At 42.5% G+C, this 26,199-nt stretch overlaps 1 protein-coding gene across 1 annotated transcript in view; it reads right to left on the bottom strand.

The window, feature by feature from the left end:
• Positions 1-287: 287 nt before the first annotated feature.
• Asb4 (ankyrin repeat and SOCS box-containing 4) overlaps positions 288-26,199 on the bottom strand; it is a 37,637-nt gene continuing 11,725 nt past the window's right edge. The window contains exons 3-5 of the mRNA NM_001024318.1: positions 7,644-8,134; positions 1,647-1,760; positions 288-692 (exon numbers count right to left, since the gene is read on the bottom strand). Coding sequence (NP_001019489.1) covers positions 504-692; positions 1,647-1,760; positions 7,644-8,134 — 794 coding nt within the window. The 3' untranslated portion in view covers positions 288-503. The remainder of the gene's footprint in view (positions 693-1,646; positions 1,761-7,643; positions 8,135-26,199) is intronic.

Raw genomic sequence — 26,199 nt, 5'->3', positions numbered from 1 at the left:
TTTGGGGAGGAGGTGTTTCTAAAACTAGTAACAGCAATGTCTCCCCAATAGTCATTGGTGGGAGACACCAAGCCTAAGAGGTCAAAGAGGTCGCTCACAAAACCTGCCACTTTGCAAACTAAACAGTCATGTAAACTTATTACTGATAATGTAGTGGATGAGATTCAATGTAAGAAAATGTGGGTCCCTTTACAGATGAAATCACATGTGAAAGTTCTACAAACTTCATTGGGTACCTAATAAAAGTTGTCACTACATGAGCTATTACTGTTGTGTAATGGTGTCTACCTTCTAAATGTGGCCATTGTCTCAAAATTCTTTAACTTTACCGGCTTATTTTCCCTCAGCATGCTACTCTAGGATTAATGGCTTGGTGAATGTAAAGCATTTTGAAATCCCTAAAGTGTGATAACCAACCCAAGTACCGTTTTATCCATGCAAACTGCGTCTACCCAGTGAGTCCACTTAGAAATCTAGGGTTGGGAACTGTTGTCTCCTAAGACTTAATAAATGATTCCCTCTGGCTCCAAAAGCAAGTACTTCTTCAATGACAGTGGGAGGGACAGCATAGGAATTGCTTTGTGGCATCTGTTGTGTAACGCTTTTCGAATGGCACATCTTGACAGGTGCATGAGGGTCCTGGGAGTGTTACAGCACACCTTGAAGAGAGAGTGGTAGAAATCCCAGTGTTTCTGGAAAGCAAGGCAGAAAAGGTTAATTTGAGGGAGGCTCCACAGCTTCCACAGATACAAATTCACACGCATGCATTTATCCCTACTTTACTCATTAGAATAGATTTCTAGGTTCTCTGATAGTGAACAAAATTGAGCACAAAATGAAAATGGGTAAGTCAGGAAGTAGAGTATGAAAGGGGTGGGAAGAAAAGCAGACAAACACATTCACAATCCAGGATAGGATATAAACTACCATGACTGAACTGTCTGGACTAACTAAAACCAAAATGGGTGATTTTAGTCTAACTCAATATTATAGCCTGCTCTTTATGTACCTGGTAATATCTACTGGCAGAGGCTAGCAGACAAGTAACTTTATAAAGTAAAAGAGCTAACAACTAGCAGAATAAGATGATACAAATCAGCCATTGACCTCTAGGCACCAGGGAACTTTGTACCTGGCACCTCTCATGTATTAGACAGAGCTGTGACTTCAGAAGTCTAGAACAGGATGCTCTGTGGGAAGGGCTTGTTTACAGATGGACCAAAGTCTTTTAAGTCCACAAGTGGGGGGCATGACTCTACTAAGGATTTTGCGTGAAGCTCACTGTAGACTCTGAAATAGTGTTTCCTGCTTAGTCATAAGCGCCTAGATATAGTTGAAAATAAACAAACTAGCTCCATAAAAAAAACTACGCTATTGTGGGAAAAAAACTGCTGAGTGGACAGTCCTGGATAGAATCCCTTAACTCACTTAAATTGAAGGGAAATAAAACTTCGACTTTTGTATATTTACTTAAGTGTTTCTCAAAGAAATTCTCCAGGACTCCCTAATAACACATATTTGACAGACATGCATGCATAGACTTTGAAAGTATTCTCAAAACCAGTTTTTTAAACAAGAATGCCGAGTTCTTATCCAGAGGTCTGGCGGCACTGGCTGGTGAAAAGGACAGCAAGTGGATTACTTACCTCCAGGTCGTCATCAGGAATGGCTCTCCTCCACTTTATGTTCCATCTGATGTGCTCGTAGGCATTGACCACAACTTCAATTGCCTTGGGACAAGAGTGGCAAGCCTGGATCACCTGCAGAGGGAACGGAGAATTGTGTCGCTTGGTGTAGACACATGATTCACAATTCTCACAGACATTAAGAACCCCTAAGCAAGGTTGGGTACGGTTTCACACACCTGGAGGATCCCCTAGTCAGTAGGCTTTGAGATCACCAAGACTCTGGTCTTTGAGGCCCAAGAAGGGACCACACCAAGACCGCGTGTCTAGAAAGAATTCCCGTACCTATCAAGTTGTCCGGATCACTCTACTTTTTAAGGAATATCACATCTTTTGGGTCTGGTTATACTGCCTGGTCCAATGTAGAAGGGCATATTCATGAAATCAAGCTAACTTTATCAACCATGAAAAATAAAAGATAGGCTGTAGGTTGATGTCATTATGCAGGTGAAGGCAGGTACAGGATAGAACGAGGCCTGTCATTGGATGAGAAGGAAGGGTGGGAGGGAGAAATGTTTTAGAGAGGCAGAGGAGGCAAGGAGGAGGCAACCAAGAGAACATGGCTTTGGATGTTCAGATTCCTCTCTGTACATATTACAGGTTGTTAGGACTATTCTTAAGGGATGGATGTGTATAGGATTTTGTGTTGTCTAGGTGGGCAAATTATATCATATCAATTGGATCAGAGGCTATACTGTGATGTGTTCTTTCATGTGGCAATTTAATTGAGTTCAAGAGAGTGTTTGGTGGCAGGATGCACTGGGCTGCCACAGAATTGGGATGTATATGCCTGGTGTGGTGGAAAACAGTCAAGAGAGCTGTAAGGGTGGGGTGGCCTGACAGGGTGCTGTGTTGGAATGGCTCTGGGACAGCAGAAAGTAGATGGGGGCATCATGGAGCTGCTGAAATAAATTAGCACTAGTTCCAATGGTTTGCCAGAACCAAGACTATCAAGAGAGTGTGGACCACCAGGGTATGTGCAGCAACCGGTTCCAGCCCTCTTTTTTTATTTTTAATTTTTACTACCCAACAGGCTCCTAACAAGAACAGAAAGACAGGATGTTGAAGAACTCCTTGCTCTGCCCATAAATTAAGTGATGCTGAGAGAGGTAGTCTCGATACATACTTCCTGCTGCTTGGGACTCTGAGAGTCTGCTAAATCTGTCATAAAATGACTGCACAGTAGTACCACAGTAAGTTTACTGGTGACCATATGGCAAAGCAAATTTCAGAGTTGCCAGTGAGTCAACCAAAGACATCTCCCAGCAACAGCCCCTACAGTGGACTGGTGTCATATACCAAACCACACTCAGTCACTTGAAAGAAAAAACTCTCAGCTAGGGTTGTGGTTGTTAGGCTGGGGAGTTATGTCCCAACACTGAGCAAATAAATCTACAGTAAGTCTCAAACCAGATAACCTTTCCATGGGAGGTAAGCCAGTTATGCTGAAGTGGGAGGTGTCCATATAACAACCCGTCTTATTTAACTCTGGGTTTCCACCTCCTTGTGAAAACTGAGGAAATGGAGGAAGATAAGATTTTGCTATGAGTTGTCCTTCCCTTGCAACGTATCGCTGACTTACTGGAGCCTGCAGTCTTCATAATGTGGTGTCATGATTAAGGACAAATTTTGAGTAGACAACAACTTTCATATATGCCCTAAATACTGCTTGAAAGGGGTTTATGCTAAAATTTACTTGTTATCTAAAATTCATTTCAACTTAGCCTTTAGTGTTGTCTCTGGTAATCCTCTTCCTTGCTCCTCTTCAGAAAAGGTTCAAATAAAGTTGTGCATACAGGAGTGTAGATGTTTATGGTTTAGAAACTAAGCATCATATGTCTTATGCTTCCATTTACATGCAACATCCTCCTGTGTATAATGAAGCAATGACTTCAACTGTCATTAGAGTAAAACATTTGGTGGTTCCAAATCCCGACCTTGTGCCATCTTCAGATGTGACAGGCCTAACACCTCCACTGCTGGCATTAGTTTTGGCTGATAGTCTATCTTAGTTATGGTTTCTATTGCTATGAAGAGACACCATGATCTCAGCAACCCTTATAAAGGAAAACATTTCACTGAGACTGGTTTACCATTTCAGAGTATTAGTTATTTATCATCAGAGTAGGAAACGTGGCAGCATACAGGCAGACGCAGTGCTGCAGAAGGAACTGAGAGTTCTACATCTTGATCTGCAGGGAGCAGAAGGAAGCTGCCATACTAGGCCTAACTTGAGTATATGAGACCTCAAAGCCCTCCCCCACAGTGACATACTTCCTCCAACAAGGCCACACCTACTCCCAGAAGGCCACACCTACTCCCAGAAGGCCACACCTCCTAACAGTACCACTCCCTTTAGGCCAACCATTCAAACACAAGGGTCTATGGGGCCATTCCTATTCAAATCACCATATATTCTAACTACTAAGTTTTCTTTTGACAGAAAAAAGTCTTGATTATCAAACCATGAAAAGATCGTTTTTAGCCTGACAGCTGTCATTATCAGCACCTCAGGTTTCTGGGACTAACACAACTGGACTCATCTTCTCGGGCCTCAGTAAGGTAATAGGTAGGTAGGCAGGCAGGCGGGCAGGCAGACAGACAGACAGACAGACAGATAACTATAAAGACAGATAATAGATAGATAGATAGATAGATAGATAGATAGATAGACAGACAGACAGATGATAGCAAACTCTAATGCACCACTCTGGACTGATTGCCAGGAACCTAGACAAACACATGACAGCAGGCCATTGTGGGCACCAAAGGATAAGTCACTGCCTCTGCTTAGCTTCTGATAATCTAAGAAGCAGAGGACACCAGGGAACTTACATTCTGTCTCTATACTGCCTTTTCCTTCCATCACAGAATAAAGACTAACTAGAGATGAAATTGTTTTCTAAAACAGTGATCACTGGGGAATCGATCAGATGCTACCCCCTCACCATCTGACTCCTAAAGCATAGACAAACATGGTGTAGATTCAAAGCGCTGGGCAGATGACTCGATGGACTGAGTACTTACTGGACAAGCATGGAACCTTAGTCCCATCCCCAAGACCCTCTAAAAGAGACTGGCATCCTATTCCCAGTGCTGAGGAGACAGAGATAAGGGAATGCCATCCTGGGAGCTTGCTGGCCTTAATTATGCAGCAAACTCCAAGATCAGAGACAGAGCCCGTTCCAACAGTCCAGTGGAAAGTGATAGATGAAGTCAACTTCAAGTTGCATTCACCTCCAAACACACATACACACACACACACACACACACACACAGAGAGAGAGAGAGAGAGAGAGAGAGAGAGAGAGAGGATTTAAAGATGTTTTTCTAAATCGCCACTTGTAAGACACTTCAGTAAGGAACTCTCCTAAAGTCACCTTGAACCTTAAAGAATGATAAATTTTTGTACACACACACACACACACACACACACAGAGAGAGAGAGAGAGAGAGAGAGAGAGAGAGAGAGGATTTAAAGATGTCTTTCTAAATCGCCACTTGTAAGACACTTCAGTAAGGAACTCTCCTAAAGTCACCTTGAACCTTAAAGAATGATAAATTTTTGTACACACACACACACACACACACACACACACACACACAAACAAACACCATTTATTAGTAAGGTAATTGTGTGACCAATGGGCTTCACACGTTATTCATATTCATATTATTATATAAATCACATTTACCTCCCCCAAATTCTCACATTATCTTTCCCTTCCCCAGGAAAAATGTCTCTCTTGACCTACAAGAAATCTCGATTTTGGCTCCCTGGGGTGTCGCTTCCTTCAGAATTATGCTAGCAGCAGGAGAAAAAAAATCAAATGTCCTTTTGTACTCTGGAAAGCAATCGTAGACCCACCCTATCAGCCTCTCCACACCACGTCGCTTATATAATTTATACATTGGCTCTCAGTGAACCACACACTCTGCCCATCCTCTTTGCAGTGGGAAGAGAGCCACTCTGACCTTGTTCCTTGTAAATAAGGAAACTGAATTCCCTATCCAGGGGAGAACAAATCACTTTATCTTCAGGATAAATGAGTCAGTCACTCTCCTGTCGTAAAGACGACTTTCTCTTAGGAAAGGCTGTGGAGCGGTTGTTCTAAATCACATTGAAGCGTCTGGATAGTACATTGAAGTTTTTCTTCCACTTTCCCAACCTCACACACTTTACAGGGACAGCAATGAAACTATTGACGATGGCAGCCAGGCACCAGAATTCAAGCCTACGTACGTTAAGTCTCCTTAGCAGTCAGCTAAAGCACAGGAAGTTAGAAGAGCAAACAAAACCCAAAAGGAAGACACTAACTGATGGTGCTGCCAGTGTTCTTCGGGACCCAAAATTGCGTGCTTGTTGTAAAGACTAGAGGAGGCGCCAAACAGGGTTGGTGCTAGAAGTTTGTACCCTGCCCCCAAAACACGAAACACAAGGAAAAAGATGGCAGGGGTACTGTCTCAGCAGATTGGTGGGCACACCACCCCCACTCTCAATTTAAATGCTGGAGAAATCTGGGGTGAGGGAGGTCTCAAAAACAAAGCTGTATGTATAGCAATACATGACTAAGTAGACACTTGGCATTCACAGTCACTAGGCCTCTGTCCCTAAACAGCAGACAAAAATTAATCCTCAGTTGAAAATACTAAGAAGTAAGTGAGAAGTCCCTCCTAAGTCAGGGTTACTGACTCACCAGGTCTTAACTGAATAACTGAATGTTCTTATCAGGATTATCTGGAGATTGCCCTATGACACTCACTGCTCCTAAGCCATCTCTATCATTTCTACTTTTCCTTTTCCTTACTCTTTTTTTTTTTGTTTGTTTGGTAGTTTGGTTGGGTTTTTGTAATTCTGATAGTATGAGACAAGGACTTACCTTATAACCCAGGCTGGCCTCAAACTTACAATCTTTCTACCTCTATTTCTTCGATGCTGGACCAATAGGAGTGTGTCCACCACCACCACTTCTGACTGCCCTCCCATCTCTAGAACTCTGTGTGTGTGTGTGTGTGTGTGTGTGTGTTTGTGTTTTATACATTTATATGTGTATATATTCTTTACGTGCATTATGTATGAATTCTATATGTGTATATGTATACGGGACTCAGTGGAGTTAGAAGGAACATTCCTCAAATTTCTCAGTTTCTTTAAAGTTTCAGAACTACACTATCATCTGGTTTGCTTTAAGTGTTAAAACGCATTTTGACTACAAATTAATGATCATCATTAACCTGATGCTAGCGCCTCCTGCCTCCCTCTACTCCATCATGTACTGTGCATATTAAAATGACCTCTGTGTGTTTTCCTTTCCCAATAGACGAAGCTACTTGAGTAGGTACCTTGTCTTGGTCATATCAACATCATTAGCATCTGCTCCCTGCCAGCCCATTAGAGACTGTTAATTAGTATTGTTCAGAAAAGAGGTCATTGCTGCATGATATTTTGTGAATAAATCCTTGAATAAAATTATCTAAGGTCAGGTCCTAATCCCACCACTTCGGGAGCTCAGACGTGATTGGTTACCCCCATTTCCTCACTGGAAAACAGAGGCGATGAATCCTTTATAGAATTATTGAAGGAAGCGAATGAGCATATCCAAATGTTTAGAACATCGCGCTGAATTCATTACAAGTCAGTATTGGTCCCCTATGTGTTAGCTGACATTATTGCTAACTTTAGTCCAATTGGAAGAATGTACAGTTCTTCCTGGCTATAAGCTAACTCAATCTATAACAGGTTGTGTAATCTTTAGGCCAGATATTGGATAGGAACATTTATCTTTCCCTGGTGCACTGACTTCCAGCTCCTGCTCAAATTTCAAACACACAGAGAGGAAGGTGGGGGCATCTAATAGCGGTCGGATGTGGTTACTTCAAAGATCAAGCTGGAATCACCGGGAGACTGTAGGGCAACACACAGCTTTACTTGAGCTAAAAGCGGGGATGTAGCCTCACCTTGTGGAACTGTGGGGGGTAGATGCGCGCAGCCCCGTGATTCAGCAGCAGCTGGTAGCAGATCTCGGGCTGCGCAGCAGGACGCACGGAGGTGACCTTCAGCACGTACTGGATGGCTGCACAGCCATTGATATCCATGAGGTTGGCCTCCGCACCCGCCTCCAGCATCATGTGCATGAGCACGTGGTCGCAATTCCAGGCAGCCTTGTGCAGAGGGGACTTGAAGTCGTCATCCCGAGCGTTGACCTCAGCGTTGTTGTCTAGAAGCATACGGCAGATGAGGTGGTGTTCCCTGCTGTACTCCTGCTCCTTGAAGCGCAGGGCCCAGTAGGTGGCGATGGCCAGTGGGGTCTCCATGTGGGCGTTCATGCTATCCACGATGGCCCCGTTCTCCACATAGAAGGCCACCAGCTCAGAGAGGCCGAAGTGGGCCGCCGTGTGCAGGGGTGTCTCCTCATCCTGGTTGTTGGTTTTCATGTTCACGTTTGCACCTATGGAGGAAAATGGAAGCAGACAGACACTTAAACACACATGTGTGTTTATGGTTCCTTCATATGCATGACTTTCCTCATGAGGTTCATTGAGCAAGACTTTCTCACGGGTTCTCTTTAACCTTTGCTTATCACGTGTGACTCCTGCCCAGCCACAAAGGGTTATTCCTGACCCCAGTGTAAGTCGCTCCTTAAGCCAGTACCACCATCTTTCTGAATGCTAACAAATGCATCGGGGAACAGGAGCTAACGATTTCTTACAGCCTTGAACACTGCTTTTCCTTCCCAGGTGGATTCGGAAGTAAATGATGTCTATAAAAAATGATTAATATCATTAAAATGCCAAACACTAGTACCAATGAAAGATTTTGTGGACTTTTTTCTTTAAAATTCGGAGGTTAGAAATAGGTAAAAGAGCGTGGCACCGAAACCTGACTGTTTGAGTTTGATATCCGGGACCCGTAGGGTAGAAGGTGAGAACCAGTTTTCACCAATGCTGCAGTGAGTTCCGTGCACATCCACACATACACACAAATAATAATAGATAAGTATAACTTTAAATTCAGAATAAGGAAGATATTTTAAAACTGCAGCTCATGCAGGAGACCTTAGAAATTTGCGAGGATTTTAAATTGAAAGTTTGGCTTCTTCGTGTGAGTGTGCCACTCATCTCTGTGCACAGTACGTTTGCAGACCCTGCCTGGAGATGGAATTCCATGTGACGGAGAACATTCTAGTACAGGTTCTGGGGGCTGAACCCACACCTCTTCAGAAGTAGCAAGTGTTCTTAACCACTGAGCCCTCTTTCCAGTCTTTAGAAATTGTTCTAACCGTTTTATAAACTAGAGAGAGACTTTCTTCTCTTTCAAAGTAGGTGGATCTAAAGTTTGGTGCAAACTATGGTGACATGAAATTTCCAAGTGCATTGACTGAAGTCAAAGCATCCTGGGAGCTGTGTCTCTGTGATATAATAAACACACACCCAGACACAGACACACAGACACACATAGACACACACACACGCTCTGTATCATCAAAAGAGCTTAAATGCCATAGTTCAAATTAAGAAGTTTAAAAGTTAGCATTAGAGAAACAGTCGTCGAAAGGCAGGAAACCAGACTGTGACTAAGAAAAAAATTTGATAATATGATTGGACAGTGCCTTAGGAATGAAACTCACTTACTGAACAGAGCAGGAAACCACTGTGGATTTTTTTTCTGATAAGAAATGTTAAGTGTTAGCAACCTGAGAAACTAGAAGTTTCCTTCTTTGCCTAATTTAAAGGGGCAGACCAAATGACCCCTAAGGGCCAGCATCATAAATAATTATACCTGAAATTTTCATCAGTCCTCAAAATAAAAGTCCAAAGAAACTCATCCTCATCATCATCACCACCACCATCACCACCACCATCACCACCATCATCATCATCATCAATATGGTAGTGGTAGTGTTATTGATATTTATTTCTGTCACCAATATTAATTTGAGAATTGGACAATGTACCACATCATAACCTAAATGTATTTCGTGCAAAACCTCGTAAATCTCCCAGCCACTCTGCAGTAGATGCAATTTTTATCCTAATTTTATAGTTGGGAAAAGTCATCCTTGGGTTAACAATTTGCACAAAGTACACCAAGGTACTGAGCTTGCAGCAGAAATTTGCAAGCGGGCAGGCTGGTTTGAAAAAATAATCCCGTATTAGTATGCTATTCTACCTCATTATTATTTTTCTACAGGAAATTTTATATTGCTTGTTATTATGAAAACCAGATGCAGTAGAAATGCCATTGCATTTTATAAATTTCAAATCAGTTTTCTCACATGGATAGCTCCTTCTTGGCCCTATTTACAGCATCCCCTGATTATGCAGAATACATTTAAAGAAGGAAACGTTCCCACAAGCAGTGTCTGGATAGGGAATCAATTCTCCAGTGAGGCTTAGCAGATACTGGGTCTTCTCACTTGCAGGAGGCATTCTAATCAAAGGCATCCTCCCTGGGCCAGGGTTCATCAGTATTCTGACCTGGAAGGGTTCTGGGTGAGGTCTTCTTTCTGCTCAGGTTGCTGCTCCTAAGTGAGATAGGACAAATACAGAGATCTTTCTGGAAGTCATGTGCAGGGTCACCTGAGCTGCTGGAGAGTATCCAGTAAGAAAGAGAATCAAAGAGTCGGAATGGAAATTTTACAACTTAGAGGGGACCACAGCCTTGGAGCTTTTTCTTAATGGACTTGGGCTTTATCCTTGACCCTTGACATCTTGGGATAACTGAATGCATGGAGGAGTCGCCTTTTCTGAGCTGGAACATCTCTCTTTTATACTTGAATGTTTTTTTCTCTAGCAAGAACTTTCTGAAAGAATGTATGATGTAAAATTTTAAAATTTTAGATTCTCATGATTTCCCCAAGAAATTAGATCTCAGAGGCTGGTTGGGGGAACTTTGAGAAGTATGTTTTATCAGGAAGATTCAATGCATTACTTTTCAACAACTTCCACTTTAAAAAACAAAAACAAAACTTAAAACAAGAAAAGCTCGTCTTCCTGCAGCAACAAAGAGGACGGTCTGAAATCCCTGTGTTTGCAAGTGTTGCCAGTTTTCTCCAGAGTCTCTGAAAGAGAATCCGTCTCAGCTGTGGTGCTGGTTTGCCGAGCCTTGGTGGCACTTTGCTTCTAGAAGTGTCAGTCTTCACCTCTATCTCCACATTTCATTGTCTGTGTCTTCATTAAGAAGAATACTACATGTTCTGCAATAGGTTCATCCCTCGCCAGAATGGCCTCATTGATACTAGTGATGGCATCTGCAGGAACTCTGTATCCAAGCACGTTCACAGGCTGACATGTTAGCGATTAGGGCTTCTATGCACTTTTTTTTTTAATTCAACTCAAGCTCATAATATAACAAGTACAATGTGATATACAAAGATATAATTGCACAGCTTTGACATTATTATAATCTTATAATCGTATCTCAGTTAAGGATGCAAACACCACCTCTCGCTCTTGACCTTTCTTTTCTGAGACCCGGCCTCACTAATACAGCCCAGGCTACCTCTGCTTCCTGGGTACTGGGATTAAAGGCATACACCGCCATGCCCTAGTGGGAAAATGAGCATTTCTTGGTGTAGAGGAGTTCCCAATCCTCCTACTCTCTTCCCACTTAGAATGTCACCCAGTCATAGGTGACTCTAGTGGCTTCATCAGCCCATTCAGATAGGTGAGTCTTCATTTCTGTTCAGTCTTACCACTTGTATGTCTAGACTGGGCAACTTAGACAAGACTTATCAATATACTTGATAAAGTAAAAAGATTGCCTAGTATGCACGAGAACCTAATATCAATTCCATATGGAGGGCATTTATTAATTTTTAAAATTCTGAATATTATAAAGAAATAGAAGTCGACCAAGTTTTGTTCCTTAACAAATAACCTACTTTTTACTTATTCAGTTGTTTTATGATTTACTTTTTTTATTGTCAAAATTTCATATATCTCTAATTAGATTTTTTTTCGTTATCCTTAAGGCCCCATTACTCTAGAACTTGGCATTCTCTGTGTTGTGAAGTTCAGAACTGACTTCCCCTGTGTCAGCAGGAACCATCACCTCTTCATCCCCTGTAGACTGTCCTTTATGTCACATGGTGAGGTTATTTTTTAATCCTTTCTTATCAATAATCTCACCAACTCCAGTGACTTCTCTATTATCTTGGAAGATCGATGTTTCTGGCTCACTCTCTCTTTTCCTTTATCCTGACACTGTTCTGCAAGCCTTTATGGGTAAGCCATCCAACATTCTCTTGGTTATGGTTGTTGGTTCTTCTGGGGAGAATTTCATCACCGTTATTAAGTACCTGAGTGCCCCCGCCTGTTACAGATTCTCTGATAAATGCTTACAGGTGCCCACACTGTTAGGCTCACTCTCTGGTTAAAGTTCTCCAGGTGACCTTCGCTAAGTCATTCCTCATTTCCCTGATTATCAGTATATGGTAACTTTTCCTTAGGACATGCTCTCAGGATACATTCGCATGCTTGAACTTAAAGCAATGGAAGTTCCTCATTCACACCCCCTTGGTACAAACCTAGATTCAGTGGACAAACCCAAGAATCTAATGTTCTCCATTTGTTCTCTCTGGAAGCCAAGTCTAATCGGTGTTGTGGCTTCCTCATAATGATATGGAGTGACACATGGTTGAGAAATAAACTTGAAAACCTCAGGTGAACTTTTCACTGCGCAAAACGGAGCGGGACTTGGTTTCTTCCACGCAGTGGGACACTTTTCTTTGATAAAAGGCAACGATGTAGTCCTGCTTTGGCGCATTGTTTCAAGAATCATTATGTTGAGTGGAAGAAGCCAGTTATAGAAGACTATTCACTGCTTGTGTGAGTCCACTCATATGTCAAGTCCAAAGTACACAGGAATGCAGAAACAAAAAGTAGGGGGTGGTTGCCTATGAGCAAAAACTGAAGGAAAATAGAGAGTGGTTGCTGAGGCATCCAAGGTGAGTTTTTGGTTGATGGTGATAAATTGCAAAGTTCATCGTGGTCATGCTTACAAAACAATTATTTATTGAGCCCCGGCTGTGTACAAGTTGCAGCTTCTAGGAGTACTTTTTTTTACCATCTCAGATAAGAAAGACTTCGTTGAGTTGGAATGTTAGATAAGACATGGGCTAAAATGTTTATGCATATTCAGGACGTTAAAGAAAGGATAAAGCAATGGGAATCTTGAAGAAGGCAGAGGTTTTTGATTTTTATTTTTTGGCTTTTTGGTTGGTCAGTTTGTTTTTTTTTGTTTGTTTTTATTTTTGTTTTGTTTTTCTGTTTGTTTGTTTGTTGTTGTTGTTATCGTTGTTGGTTTTTCCCCTGTCATGGGTGTCTGGGGACGTGTCCTGGCAAGGAAGGAAACATGTAAGTTCATGGGAAAAGACACTTCCAGCAAAGGAAGCCATAAGGCCAAAGGCTATGAGTTGGAACAAGTTTTTTGTTTGTTTGTTTTGGTTTTTGGTTTTTGGTTTTGTTTTGTTTCGTTTTGTTTTAATGCTCACAGAACATAAAGAAGGCCAGCACTGGGGCTAGAGAGATGGCTGAGTGGTTAAGAGCACTGACCCTTCTTCCAGAGGTCCTGAGTTCAATTCCCAGCAACCACATGGTGGCTCACAACCATCTATAATGGGATCCTCTTCTGGTGTGTCTGAAGAAAGTTACAGTGTGCTCACATACATAAAACAAACCAACAAACCAATAAAGAAATCTTTAAAAAATAAAATAAAGAAGGCTGACACCAAGGAGACAATTAAGGGGGAGTAGAAAGTAACACTGAGGGAAGAGGTGAGGAGGGACAAGGGAACTCATGGAGATGAAGCAATCACATACACCTTTGTCTGTGGCTGGCTTGGTGGAGGGAATCAGAAGCAAGAAAGCCAAGACATTACTGGAAGTCTAGTGCCGTGTTCAGGAGTAAACACTGTTGCTTGGAGTTGGTCGACCATGAATGTTGTAATCTGAAGTGGTCTCTCCCAGAAGGGAGAGATTTTGGCGGCACCGACTGGGCCATGGTGGGATGTAAGACACACTCAGTGAAAGCGAGGAAACAAAGACACCTGTTGGGTTTTTCTCTGTGAGCAACTGCAAGAGCGGGATCATCCTTTGACATTATTTATTATCATTGTTAAATATGCAGGGGTGATGAGTTTTACAGAGTGGAATAGAAGGTTCTAGATGGGAGAGGGGCAGGCTGGAAAACCTCAAGTGAACACCCTTGGATGGTATTGCAATCATGGGGCAGGATGGGTGCAGCCATATTTAAGCTTAGACAGGAAAACTCATAGCAACACACTAACACTTGGCTGCAGAAAAGAGAAAGAGATACACAGTCTGTGAGGCTGACGACAGGTAAGAAAAGAACTAGTCCATCGGCTCAGCTCTGTGCTTGAAGCTGGCCACGCTCCTTCCCAGTTGCCTCTTCTCTGAGAAGGCATCCCACCAAAGTCCAACCGTGGCGTTCTTTCCTTGGCCACATGGAAACAAGAAGCAGAGATAACAGACTCGTTCCCTGTGGCTCCTGAAGCAAATCTTTTTCATATCGAGGCTTATCTGCCGTCTTCCTCACAATATTGGCTTCTCGTCCCCTGGGAGGCAGATGTTTCTCAAACAGCCTATGTTTATTTATCATTTTGTTTATTTTAAAGTTACTGAACCTGAAAGGAAAAGATCTCTTTCCTAGATGTGCAGCTGGAAAGATGCAGGCGCTAACTGTGCTCAGCCATCTTAACGCTTACTTCATTTTCCTTTATCTTTTTTAATTCCGAAGCCCGCTGATTAAAATTTAGCCAAGTAACCATAGATAAGCGTGAATAGCGCAGACTGGTGGAAAATGGACTGCTATTATACAGTCCTGCATTCATCTTGTGGGGCGCATGAAGTGAGACCGTATCTTCACTCGAAACTGTTGAAGAGCTTTTCTGTGGAGATGAATGCTATCACTACGGTCCACTGAGGAAAAAAAAGACGCTAACCCAGAGGAGCTTAAAAAGTAGCAATGAATTTGCAACAAAAACACAATATAGACTCCTTACTTTACCCAGGGACACAATTCTGCTCTGTTCACTTTCAGAGTAAGAGGAGGCACGGCCCCATGACAGAGATGGAGCTGAGCGCCCATGTCCACACTGGTATAGGACCGGGTGCTGATATGGTATGAAAACGCGGGGAGGTGACCGGAAGCATCACATGAGAAGGAATCAGCTGAAGACCAATAGGTGTCCTTCTCAGAGGCAGCAACAGAAGTGAAATCTTGGTTGAAAAATTCTGTGCCTGGTGGAGCCAGTGTTCCTGACAATGAGCGAGGGATCTTTTAGTCCAAAAGCATTGCCTGGTGTGTTTCTGTGACCACTGCCTTACCGGAAATCTGATTAAGCTCTCTCTCTCTCTCTCTCTCTCTCTCTCTCTCTCTCTCTCTCTCTCTCTCTCTGTGTGTGTGTGTGTGTGTGTGTGTTATTGGAGCTGAGCATAGGCCACCATGTTAGCAAGCACTCTATAGCTGAGTTACAACCAACCTTATCGTAAACTTTTTAAGGTAAGTTTCCACTGCATTGCCCAAACTGAGCCTCAACTCACTTTGTAGATCAAAGTGATCTTCAACTTGCAGTTCTCCTACTCCAGCCTCCGAGTACTTGGGATTGTAGGCACCACACGTGACACCAGGCTCAGCTAGGAAGGGACCCTGGAGAAAGACCTTCTGCTAATACAGTTAGGGGTGTTTGCAGCTATCATGTCCAGGCCTTCTTATGTGTGGTGAGAAAAACTGAGACTAATCACCAAGTCTTCAGTAATAAGTGACTGGTGGTGACACCTAGTCAAAGAGGAGATAGCTGCTAGTTTCCTACCACTGTCCCGTAATGGCACAAATGGCACAAAGTCTTACAATTCCATAGGCCAGAGATTGGACCCGTGTCTCAGCAGAAGGTATAATTAGTTTTTTGTGTCAGCTTGGCTGGGTCATGGTGGCCAAATGTTGTTGGATTCAAATTTTATTGGATACTATTCTAGATGGTGGTGTTTGTTTGAATTGTTAACTTGTTTGGTTAAAGTACAAAATAGTGTATTCTATTATGACATATATATTTACCATACGTATCCATCATTGTATCCTGTTTATTCCCACACTGTCATGCTATTTCCTTCTCCCCCAAGCTGATCCACTCCCCGCCAAGCAGCCCTCCTACTATCATTTTCTGCATATATATATGAAACTCACACATATATTTTCCACACGTGATAAAAGTCATCATTTTTATCTTACTCCCTGGCCTCCTTGCTTCTCTTTGTAAAAGTGGTTTGTGGGTAGGATTCTTATTTGAATCTGTAGACCATGAACAAAAACAGATTGTCTTCCCAACCTGCAAGAAGGGACCATTTCCCCAGACTGATGCTCTTTCCCAGGCCTCCCTGAAATGGGAGCAGGAAGAGAGTTTGAATTACACAAAGCCTCATGCTCTTGCCGCACTGAAGGAGAGTTTCTCTTCCACCTATAAACCCAGTATTATTAGTCTAGATTTCCCAAATCCTGTTCTATGATGTATTAATATAGTGTGGTATATTAAAAAGAACCGTGTGATTAAATAAATGTGTGTGTGTGTGTGTGTGTTCTGGGCAACTTCATACAGGCCCATGTTAGCTTGCACAAGCTTGGAAGGAAGCTGTCTTCTTTAATAAGAGCCTTCCCAGGATTGTTTGATCAGTGACCCTCCTTCTGGACCACACCTATTCACTGAATAATACAGTGGACTTCAAGAATGCATTCGTAGACAAAAGCAAAGATGTCATACAGACCCAACACAGAAAGAAAAAGCCGGACGTGAGGCACAGTCATGCACAGGTAAGCAAGCCTTGGGATCGTCTTTGTTTAACCATTCCCTCCAATGCCAAGTTACTTGACCTATTAACAGTGTCCTACATAAACAGGTAAGCACAAAGATTCAAGGGACTTGTCATTCCGTCTCTGGTCTACACAACTAGTGAATACTGAGTTATAATTTTTTAACTCAGAAAAATCTTGCTACAGAACTTATATTTTCAGGAGTTACTTTTGAGTTTAGATTTTGACAAGCAAGATAGGTGTGTGCCCACTGCCCTGATCCAACCAGAAATGTTAGCAAAGGAGGGCGTGCTACCGAGCTGCTTTTCCCTTATCAGAAGCACCAGAGAATTCAAGTTCATTGATTGGCGTTCAGGTTATAGTGGAGACAAACTGTCTTTGAACAGGGCAACAGCAAAGTACAAGGAGGGTCCAAAGACTACTTAACAGGTACTCCGACTAGCATAGGTGAGACAGCACCACCTAGTGGGCAGCATAGGTACTCTGCACTGAGGTCACTATTACTACCATCCCATCCGGTTTTACTAGTTAAGCTATTAGCTCACCGGTCAGTGAGCAGATTGAGTAAATGGAGAAACTACAGCTAACCTCATGAGATAGTTTTGAAAGTTAAGGGGAGCATAGACACAATTCCATGTGGGCAATAAAGCAGCATGTAGGGTAAATTTTGTCTTTCTCTTTCTGGCAAAGCTGTGTTCTATAGCCCAGACTGGCCTAGAACTCAGCATCCTCAAAACCCAGGCCCCCAAACACAGGTATGTGCCATCACACCTGGATTTCTTACCATTATTATGAAGTCCGGCCTGCCATTTCCCAGGGCCCTTCTGACCTCGTCTGCAGTGACTCAAGCTTTGTCAGAGAGAGCACATTCACTGCCTACTCCTATCATGCACCCTTCTTAAGTAAGTCGGGCCTGTTCATTGGAAAATGGTTTGGAGGAGAGTTGCCAAAATCCTAAAGCCACAGTGAAAAAAGGCCAAGGATCCTACTGTGTTGAGGGTGTCTCTCGGTGGTATTGACTAAGAACTCTTCTTGCTGCTGGGTGGGGGTGTTTTGTCCCCAAAAAGGCAAGTGTTTGCTTTTCTTCAGTTCCCATGGGCCTTCTAAAGAGTAGAACCTATTAGGAGCTGGCACATGCCTAGTACATTTGCCATTTTCCTTCCTTGTGAGCTTTTTCACTAAGATTAGTAAGAAGCTAAGAGTCTCAGGGTCTTGTTGATTTAACTGTTACCTCCAGCTCTGAGCCCTGATGTACCTGACGAAATTGTTTAGATTATCTTCTGTAAGTCATTACTTGCAGAGGATACAAAGAAAACACTGTCTGTCTGCTTCCAAATCTAATATCTTTTTGCTAAATGGTGTTTAAAATGTTCGCAGGATAATGAGATCCAGGCTCCTCTGAGCAAGAAAAAAATTATAGAAGTGCTGATGGGGGAAAAAAAAAAGGTCATTTAAGCCCAAGGAAATGTCAACCTTTAATTTCCAGTTCTAGATGCTTCTAGCCATAAGGCAAAGATAGTGCAACCAGTCTGAAAGCTCAGGAAGTTGCACTGGGTTTTGGAGGGTGAATCTAAACTCAACAATGCTTGCTGGAGAAGGAAACTGGTTTACTTCTGGGAGGATTTTGAAAGTGCTAAACAAGGGCTCCCAATTTACGTTTGAGAAAATATCCTAGAATAGTCTTGTAGGTAAAAGTAAGGATATTTAAAGAGTACAACCTAAAAAGATGCAACGTAGTAACAGGTGAGTGTAGAGGAAGGGGCTCTGCCTGGCAACAGGTTGCTTCTATTGCTTAACATCTTGCAGTATCTCCTTTCGGGAAGGAAGCCAGAGCTTCGCCTTACACCCAGCTGTTTTTGTTACTTAATATCTTGCAATTCTCCTGCTGGAGGTAGTGATTTGGAAACTGATCAAAGAAGTGTTTATAATTACGGAGTTTAATTTTAAGGAAAACGAATAAATGGATTTTTAATATAGCTTCTTCAATCACAGCCCTCCATCTCCTTGTATTGTTACAGCAAATCAGAAAACCTAAACGGAGGCATTATCCTATTCAAAAGGACAGAATTACTCTCCCTTAGGGTTGTCTGCTTACAAAATGAGACCATCTGTGTTCTAGGAAATGATGAAGTGGGGATAAATGATTGCTTTGGGGCAAGTCAAAGACACATACACTCTGTGTGTGTGTGTGTGTGTGTGTGTGTGTGTGTGTGTGTGTGTGTGTGTGTGTGTGTGCATGTGTCTTTTAATTAAGCACACTTCCTCTACCTAGCTGCCATCATGGTGGTTGACTTTTTTCAAGCTAATGGAACTCAGATATAATAGTTAAGCTTCTCAGATCATGTCAAGGAAGCACAAAGTTTTCGTCAAGTTCTTTAATCTGTCCACTGTGTCAGAAGGGAGAGCTATATATGGTTTGCATTGAGACTCAGGAGGACCAATGTGGACTTGATGCAAACAGCTCTGAGCCTGCTCAGATGAGACAAGCCAGGTGAACCTCCTTTAACTTCTCTGAGTTTCTGATTTCTCATCTGTGAGATGAGAAAAATAATGTGCACTTCACACAGTTGTCAAAGATTGAATGAGACATTTTATTCTAAAGTGCCTGACATATCGTACCGTCCATGCTTAATATACATTATCTTCCTTCCCATTTTCTCCTTTGTGAGCATATATACTAGCAACATCAATTTCTTTTATGTGTAGAGCCGATGATGTTAACTTTATTAAGCGAGCTCTTTCCATTAAGCATTTATCCTTATTCATTAGCTTGGAGGACTGGTACCCAAAGATATTAAATTATTTACTCAAGTTTAATGAATGAAATTGAAAACCTTTTTCCCCTGCTTAACATGAATGTGCCCTTTTCAGTATGCAGAGCCTTGCTGCATTTATTCAGAAGCTATTGCTAAGTGCTTAGTTTGGAACACAGGATTAATGAGCACGGAGACCTGGCGTTGGTCACCATGGCGACCAAGCTAGCTTTGCTCTGTTCTGAGCTCCAACAAGGAATGTAGGATGCTTAGCTCTGGCCTGCAGGATAGTAACTGGGTGTTCTTTCTCATATATCTGACTCCCCATTGCTGTTTCCAATTACTCTCTAATTCCCTTGGGACAAAAATAAATAAGAAGAACATCCCTGGTTCCTCGGGTCTTTGATTCTTTAGCCGCCTAACCTCCTTCCTAAATACATTCATCTCCCTATCAGCCTCTATAGATTCAGACACCTGAGTCACATTTTTCTTCAGTACATAAATGCCTGTCATCCCTTTGGGTGTTGAATAAATACACCATCAGATGACCAAAATACCCTGGTCTCTCAGGACCCCAGTCTCTTCAGTGACTTTCCCTCTCTTCTGACGCCTTCTCACTGTCAATCATGGATTGTGCCTGTCTGAAGCCGGTTGGTCTCTCACAGTCACTAACTCACGTGTCCAATTCTCTGACATAACCTCCTCTCTTTACATCTTGCTTGCTTGCTATTGGCTACCGCCATCCTGGGAACTTGCAGGATGTTCTCCCTACAATCCCTCTGCCCCTTATGAGTTCCTTACATTCATCCCGTCCCCCCCCCCCCAGATGATTCTACGTCCTGCCATTCCATTCTCTCTACTGCCAAAATGTTCAACTCCCTCCGATTTTGTCACTGCGCCCGCTTATGCTTGGGGTGACAGCTCTCCTGAGGGACCATGCCACAGTGTCGGTGCCTGCTCCCAAACAGCTGAAAGTCACATGACAAGAACCACACTGTTGCTGTGGCATCTTCAGAACAGGACTGGTACTGTCACCCAGGTCAGCAGGGAAGTTGAGCTGGCCCCTCTGTGTGGTCTAGCATTTGTCTTCCTGACTTACTTCCCATCCTCTGTAATCATTACCCCAAAAGTCTTTCTCCCCATCTTCAATCCTGGTCCTGTCCTGATCTTGTTATGACTTGTTTTACTTAGAAAATTCTGTGCAAATGGAGGCTTCTTCAGACCCTGACAACTCATGTAACAAAGTCTCCATCCTCTCCCCTTTTTCACTCTAGGCCATGAGAGAAGTGGGGTTTTCCTCTCCAGAGGCTATCTTACTGTCTTCTCTGGACCTCACTGCCTAAACTTGTCAGACACCTCGCACCCTCTTTCCTGTCTTCAAACTTTGAACACTGAGTAGAATTCCCATTAATTGTGTTTGTTTGTTTGTTTGTTTATGTTTGGGAGTTACATTAAAAAAGAAGACTCTTCCTCTTGCCTAGTCAGCAAAATACACAATATAGAGTTTTGTTCACCTCGCTTTTAGCCACCAATATTTTCAGTTTCATTTCTCTCTCTCTCTCTCTCTCTCTCTCTCTCTCTCTCTCTCTCTCTCTCTCTCTCTCTCTTTCTTCTCTCTCTTCTCTTCTCCTCTCTCTCTCTCTCTCTCTCTCTCTCTCTCTCTCTCTCTCTCTCTCTCTCTTTCTCTCTGCAATATTTAACACCATCCATGACACCAGATCAACAGAGATCTTCTAATCCCAAACTCACTGTACCTCCCAGGAACACTGAATGTGTCTGACGTCTTTCTCTGACAAGTAAGTTCTCATGGGAAAGAAAGGAATACAATAAGCCAAAACCTGAATACAGCATTTCCGGTAGTGGTACTGGCAAGGTTTTAAGTACACTGTTCCCTCAGGCACTAGCCCTTGTTCTGGGTTGAAGATTTAATATAGACTCGACAGCCAGCATCCAAAAGGTGCTACTGTGCATGTAGCTATGCTGGGGAAAAGATCTGTCCTCATGAAACTCAAAGATGTAAGCAAAGAGAAGTATGATTTAAAAAAAAAAACCCTACGATGTCCTGTGAGAGCCTAGCAATGTCTGATGGGAATATGGAACGTAACACACGTCTGTAATGGTGCTCGTGGAAAATGGACTTCAGAATGGAAGGCTATTTTCAAGGCTCACACATGAGCAGATTTTAGCTCTGTAAAAAGGAGAGGGTAATGTCCTGGAACGGAGGTAGATTTACTGTGGTTGTACTACCTTTGACCCATCACCCAGAATACTGGAAATTCTACCTTGTGCCTCTAGGAAGAAGCCAGTTAGATTTTTTTCTCTCTCTCTCTTTAGAGACTCTAACCAGGAAAAAAAAAATTGAATGACTAATCTAGCCAAATCCTGTAGAGTTGAGGAAAGCTAATAGTTTATGAACTTCACCTGGAATTCAGTCATTCCATCTCACACACAGGGAGGCAGCCAAGGATTCTAAGACAACCCAGAAAGCAAGCATGGAGGTAAAAGCTACACAGAGCAGGGAATCAGCAGAAGGCAGGTGCAAGAGGAAAGCTGGGGAGCTAATATCCAAGTGATAGAAATTCACAAAAGAGGACGTTAAAGAGCAGGAAAGAGTTCATGCACAAAAACACTCGAAACAGTCAGAGTACTATTGCGGGGGTTGGAAGGACCCGGGAAAGAGGGCGAGAACAAATGCAGGCAAGTGGACCTTTGTGAGTTTTCAGAACAAGGCTGGGAAGAAAACCCTAAAGCTCCAGGAAAGAGTACCATAGGTCACGAGCAAAGGCTGAAAGGCTTCAGATTTGCCAGCTACATCTTGAAAAACAGAGGCCGTGAAGGAATGCTTTTATCATGCTAGAGGGAAATAATTATGAATCCTTGCTTCTCTGTCAATCAAAGAGGAGCAAACGCTCTGAGTGGTGTTCATCAGCTCCAGCGTGATTTCTCAGAGCTCTTGTTAAGGATTTGGTCAGCTCCAAAAGTAACTAACTAAAAAGAAAAAGAAAAAAAGCATGATTTCAGGAGGGAAGAATCTGACCTGAAAAGAGGAGGGAGGCCAGGATGTCAAGGAAAGATCCCCAGGGTGACAGAGATTCCTAGGAACAGGACATAAAGGCTTTAGCAGGGACTCCCTGTCCGTGAAGATGAAGTTGGTTAAAATATTCACTGAGGTTCAGTATTTTTGTTTAAAGCAAACAAACAAAACCAATGCAACATATAACAAATAAAAAATAAAAATAGGCTTAAAATACCAACCATAGAAATCTAAGCAAAACAAAAAAAAGATAAAATACTAATAAAAAGAGAAAGAAGACATGGTTATTCTAGCTGCAGCAAGTTTTGTGGTTATAATGTAACTACTCGGGGAACCTGGGGACTGGAAAGGACCTAGTGCAGGGAGATGATCCCCCCAAAAGAGGAAAAGGATATATGTTGTAATCATGTCACTATAATTTTGATTGTCACAAAACTTACACTGTTTCATCTTCCCTGTTTTTATACATAAATAAGTGGAAGTTGTTTGGCGATGTGCAAACACTGGGCTAACCAAACTGTAGATGTAAAAGCAGTTGCCTCTAAGGAAAAAGATGGGCACTGCATTGTTCATAATGAACCTCGAATATAATATCTTAATATTTTTCAAATAGCGTATTATCTCATCTCTTTTATTACATGCATCTTAATTTCTTCAATTTCTTGTGATATTATAAATCATCTTCTTTTTACTTTTATGTATGTGAGTACACCATCGTTGTCCTCAGACACACCAGAAGAGTATGTCATTAGATCCCATTACAGACAGTTGTTAGCCACCATGTGCTTGCTGGGAATTGAACTCAAGACCTCTGGAAGAGCAGCCAGTGCTCTTAACCGCTGAGCCATCTCTCTAGTCCTATAAATCATCAGCTTATACTACAACTTCTAACTGCTTGTTTCTGGTATAGAGAAATACAACTGACTTGTTGGTATAATCATTCGAGATGCAGAACAACTGCTAAACTCAATTATTAGTCCTAGTCAAATGACGGTGGATTTCTCTAAGGTTTTGTTTTTATGTAGATAAACGTAGTTGTAGGAAATAGTGGCAATTTTCCTCCTTCTCTTTGCTCCTCATACATTATTTATTCCTCTTTTCTATTTCTGTTGAGACCTAAAGGACAGGGTTGAAGAGGTGTGGGGAAAGTAGCCTGAAGAGGAGGCTTTAACATTCCACCCAGAGGGGACCAACAGCTTTACATGGCCTTCCTCAAGGCTGTGTTTTACAAAGTGTGCAGTGGTTCTCCATAAAGGATCCAGGGGGTGCTGGAGAAGCCGCTCTCTGATGGAGATGAGACAGGACGCCCCTAACTTACTTCAATTCTCTCATTCAGTACAGGAGACAAGGTGGAAAAAGGCAGCATTCGGGAGACAAGGCAATTTAGAGACACACTCTGCCATCTGATAGGGAATGATCTCTGAGCAGGTAGCGGTCAAAAAAGCCATTGCCTATAATCTACTGTTTCTGTTTCTCTCTTTGCGCACTGAGAGGTTTTTTTCTTTTGCTTTTTTGTTTTTTTTAATTAGTGATATATAATTTCCTTTTTAAAAAAAGCCATTTGAACAAATAACTTCAACTTAAAGAAAAACAATTAAATCCAATTGGCCTAGGTACACTACAACAGAAGGGGCAAACATCTTTGGGGTGAACTGCCAGTGGATGAGGCGGCCAGATTTGCGCTCTCACAGTGCATAGCACAAGGCACAAGAAGATGGACAGCAGAGAGGTGAGGAGAGAGCTGCTGTCCTGCGGGTATGTGGCTGCTTCCTTATTAAAACGAAGGCCTCACTAGTCAGGGACTCTCCTGACTAGGTGACTTGTGTTACTGCGACCCTCAGGAGCGGAAGGCGGTCTTTTCAAAGGCAGGGTCTTCTTTATAGTGCCCCTCATGCTGCATTCTGTTGGAAGCATTTGAATTTTGATAGCTTTCCTCAGGTAACAGTTTTTCCTCCTACCATCAGGATTTGCTTCGAGTGGCCCAAAGCAAGCAGTGTTCATTTTCCTCTTAGGAAAGGGGATGGGTAGAAATAATGTATGGCTTAGGAGCTGGCCAAACCTGACCTGACTCTCTTTATTCATAGGGAAATGCAGGAAGCAAAGAATGGACATTTTCACTGAGGTAAATAAGCCCTCTCGACTGAGGAACACCATTATACTAATACCAAAGGAAACAAAGGCCAGAAGATGGCGGCATTAAGTAGAAAGGCAAACAGAAAAATAGCAGGCAAAATCCAGCGTGGGACAAAGCCAGCCCTGCAACAGTGAAAAACAGGACAAAATCCTTTAAGAGAAAATTGCATGCAATTTTTTGGACTCAATTAGCCTTTTCCACAAAGAGCACTTTCCCACAAAGAGCCCATTAAATAGCAAATGAAATTACATCGGTTTTCAGTTGCCATGGCACTGGCTCTTCTCTAATGGACTTCTCTGGTCCCGAGGTTCACGTTAGACTGGCTTATTTTCCTTGCCTGTATGCAGTCTCCATTCCCTGTCCAGTCAGGAAGACAACGTATGTGTCTTCTTCCCCAGTGTGCCTACCTACAACACAATCCCAGCAAGACAGAATTCAGCCGTCAACCGAATTCCCTAGAGACGGGTGTGTGTGTGTGTGTGTGTGTGTGTGTGTGTGTGTGTGTGTGTGAAACCAACCACAATCTGTGACCATGACCGTTTGCACTAATTCGATGGTAGAAGGCAGGGTTCCTGGAGCTGTCCTCATGAGGCATGAGGTGAGAACGCCAAAGGTGCCCAGAAAGACATGAAAGTTAACCTTCTGCAGTCTCCAGACTGGAAGACTGGCCCACAAACACATACCTGCTTTTCCTCCCTCCAAAGAAATGACAGCCCAGAAGAAAGAAAGCTGCCCAATTACTTCATTTGCAATTTTGTTTTCCTACTGGTTCCCGTTTGCCAGATGTCCTACTTCCAAATAGGTAGAGAGGGCTAGAGACGTAGCTCAGCCGGTAGAATGGTTGCCCAGCGTGTGTGAGCTCAGCACTGCACAAGCCCACACACCTGTGATTTCAGAACTTGGGTGGTAGAGGCAGTGGAAATGGAAGTTCAAGGCCATCCTGGATTCCATATCAAGTTGAAGGAGAGATAGCCTGATTTATATAAGACCCTATCTTTAATAAAGCCCTAAAACTAAGGGTATTAACTTATAGATGATGTGCCTTTTTAAAACATTACCTATGAGCCAGAGAGATGGTTCAACAGGGACATGATAAACCCCCACGATGAAAGGAGACAACTCAACTGAGGCCAAAAAGTTGCTGTCTGAATGCTACACATTACCCATATGGCACACATACACACACACACACACACACACACACACACACACACACACACGGACACACACTCAGACACACACAGACACACACTCACACACACACACTCACACACACAGACACACACACACTCACACACACACACTGTAAACAAAGATTACATAAAGTTACTTAGATACTGTTAGATATTAGCTAACAGGAATGTTTGATAACTAACTGACATATTATTTTCTGATACACATAGCCTTTTGCAATTAAAAAATATATATCTATACTGTCCGTGCCTTCATAGAAAAGGCTATTTTTACAAATCATTAAACACTAGCCAAATCCAGTGGCTCATGCCTTTAGCCTTAGCACTCAAGAGGCCAAGACAAGAAGATTCCTACCAATTAGAGGGCTCCCTTAGGCTGAGTACCAGACCAACCAGAGCTACAATGTGAGACGCTGTATAAATAGACAAGTAACTAATAAATAAATAAAAACTGTCCATATAAATGTCATTTAATTTGTGCATGAGATGAATAGAGCATAACAAAATGTTCTATTAAGAAGATGAGAATTTTTAAATTCTTCAGTAATATACATGATTCTGTGGCAGTGAAAG

Source organism: Rattus norvegicus, chromosome 4 (genome assembly GCF_036323735.1).
Source record: "Rattus norvegicus strain BN/NHsdMcwi chromosome 4, GRCr8, whole genome shotgun sequence".
NCBI lineage: Eukaryota > Metazoa > Chordata > Mammalia > Rodentia > Muridae > Rattus > Rattus norvegicus.
Note: the sequence above shows the minus strand (reverse complement) of the source record. Positions and strands in the feature narration are given on the sequence as shown.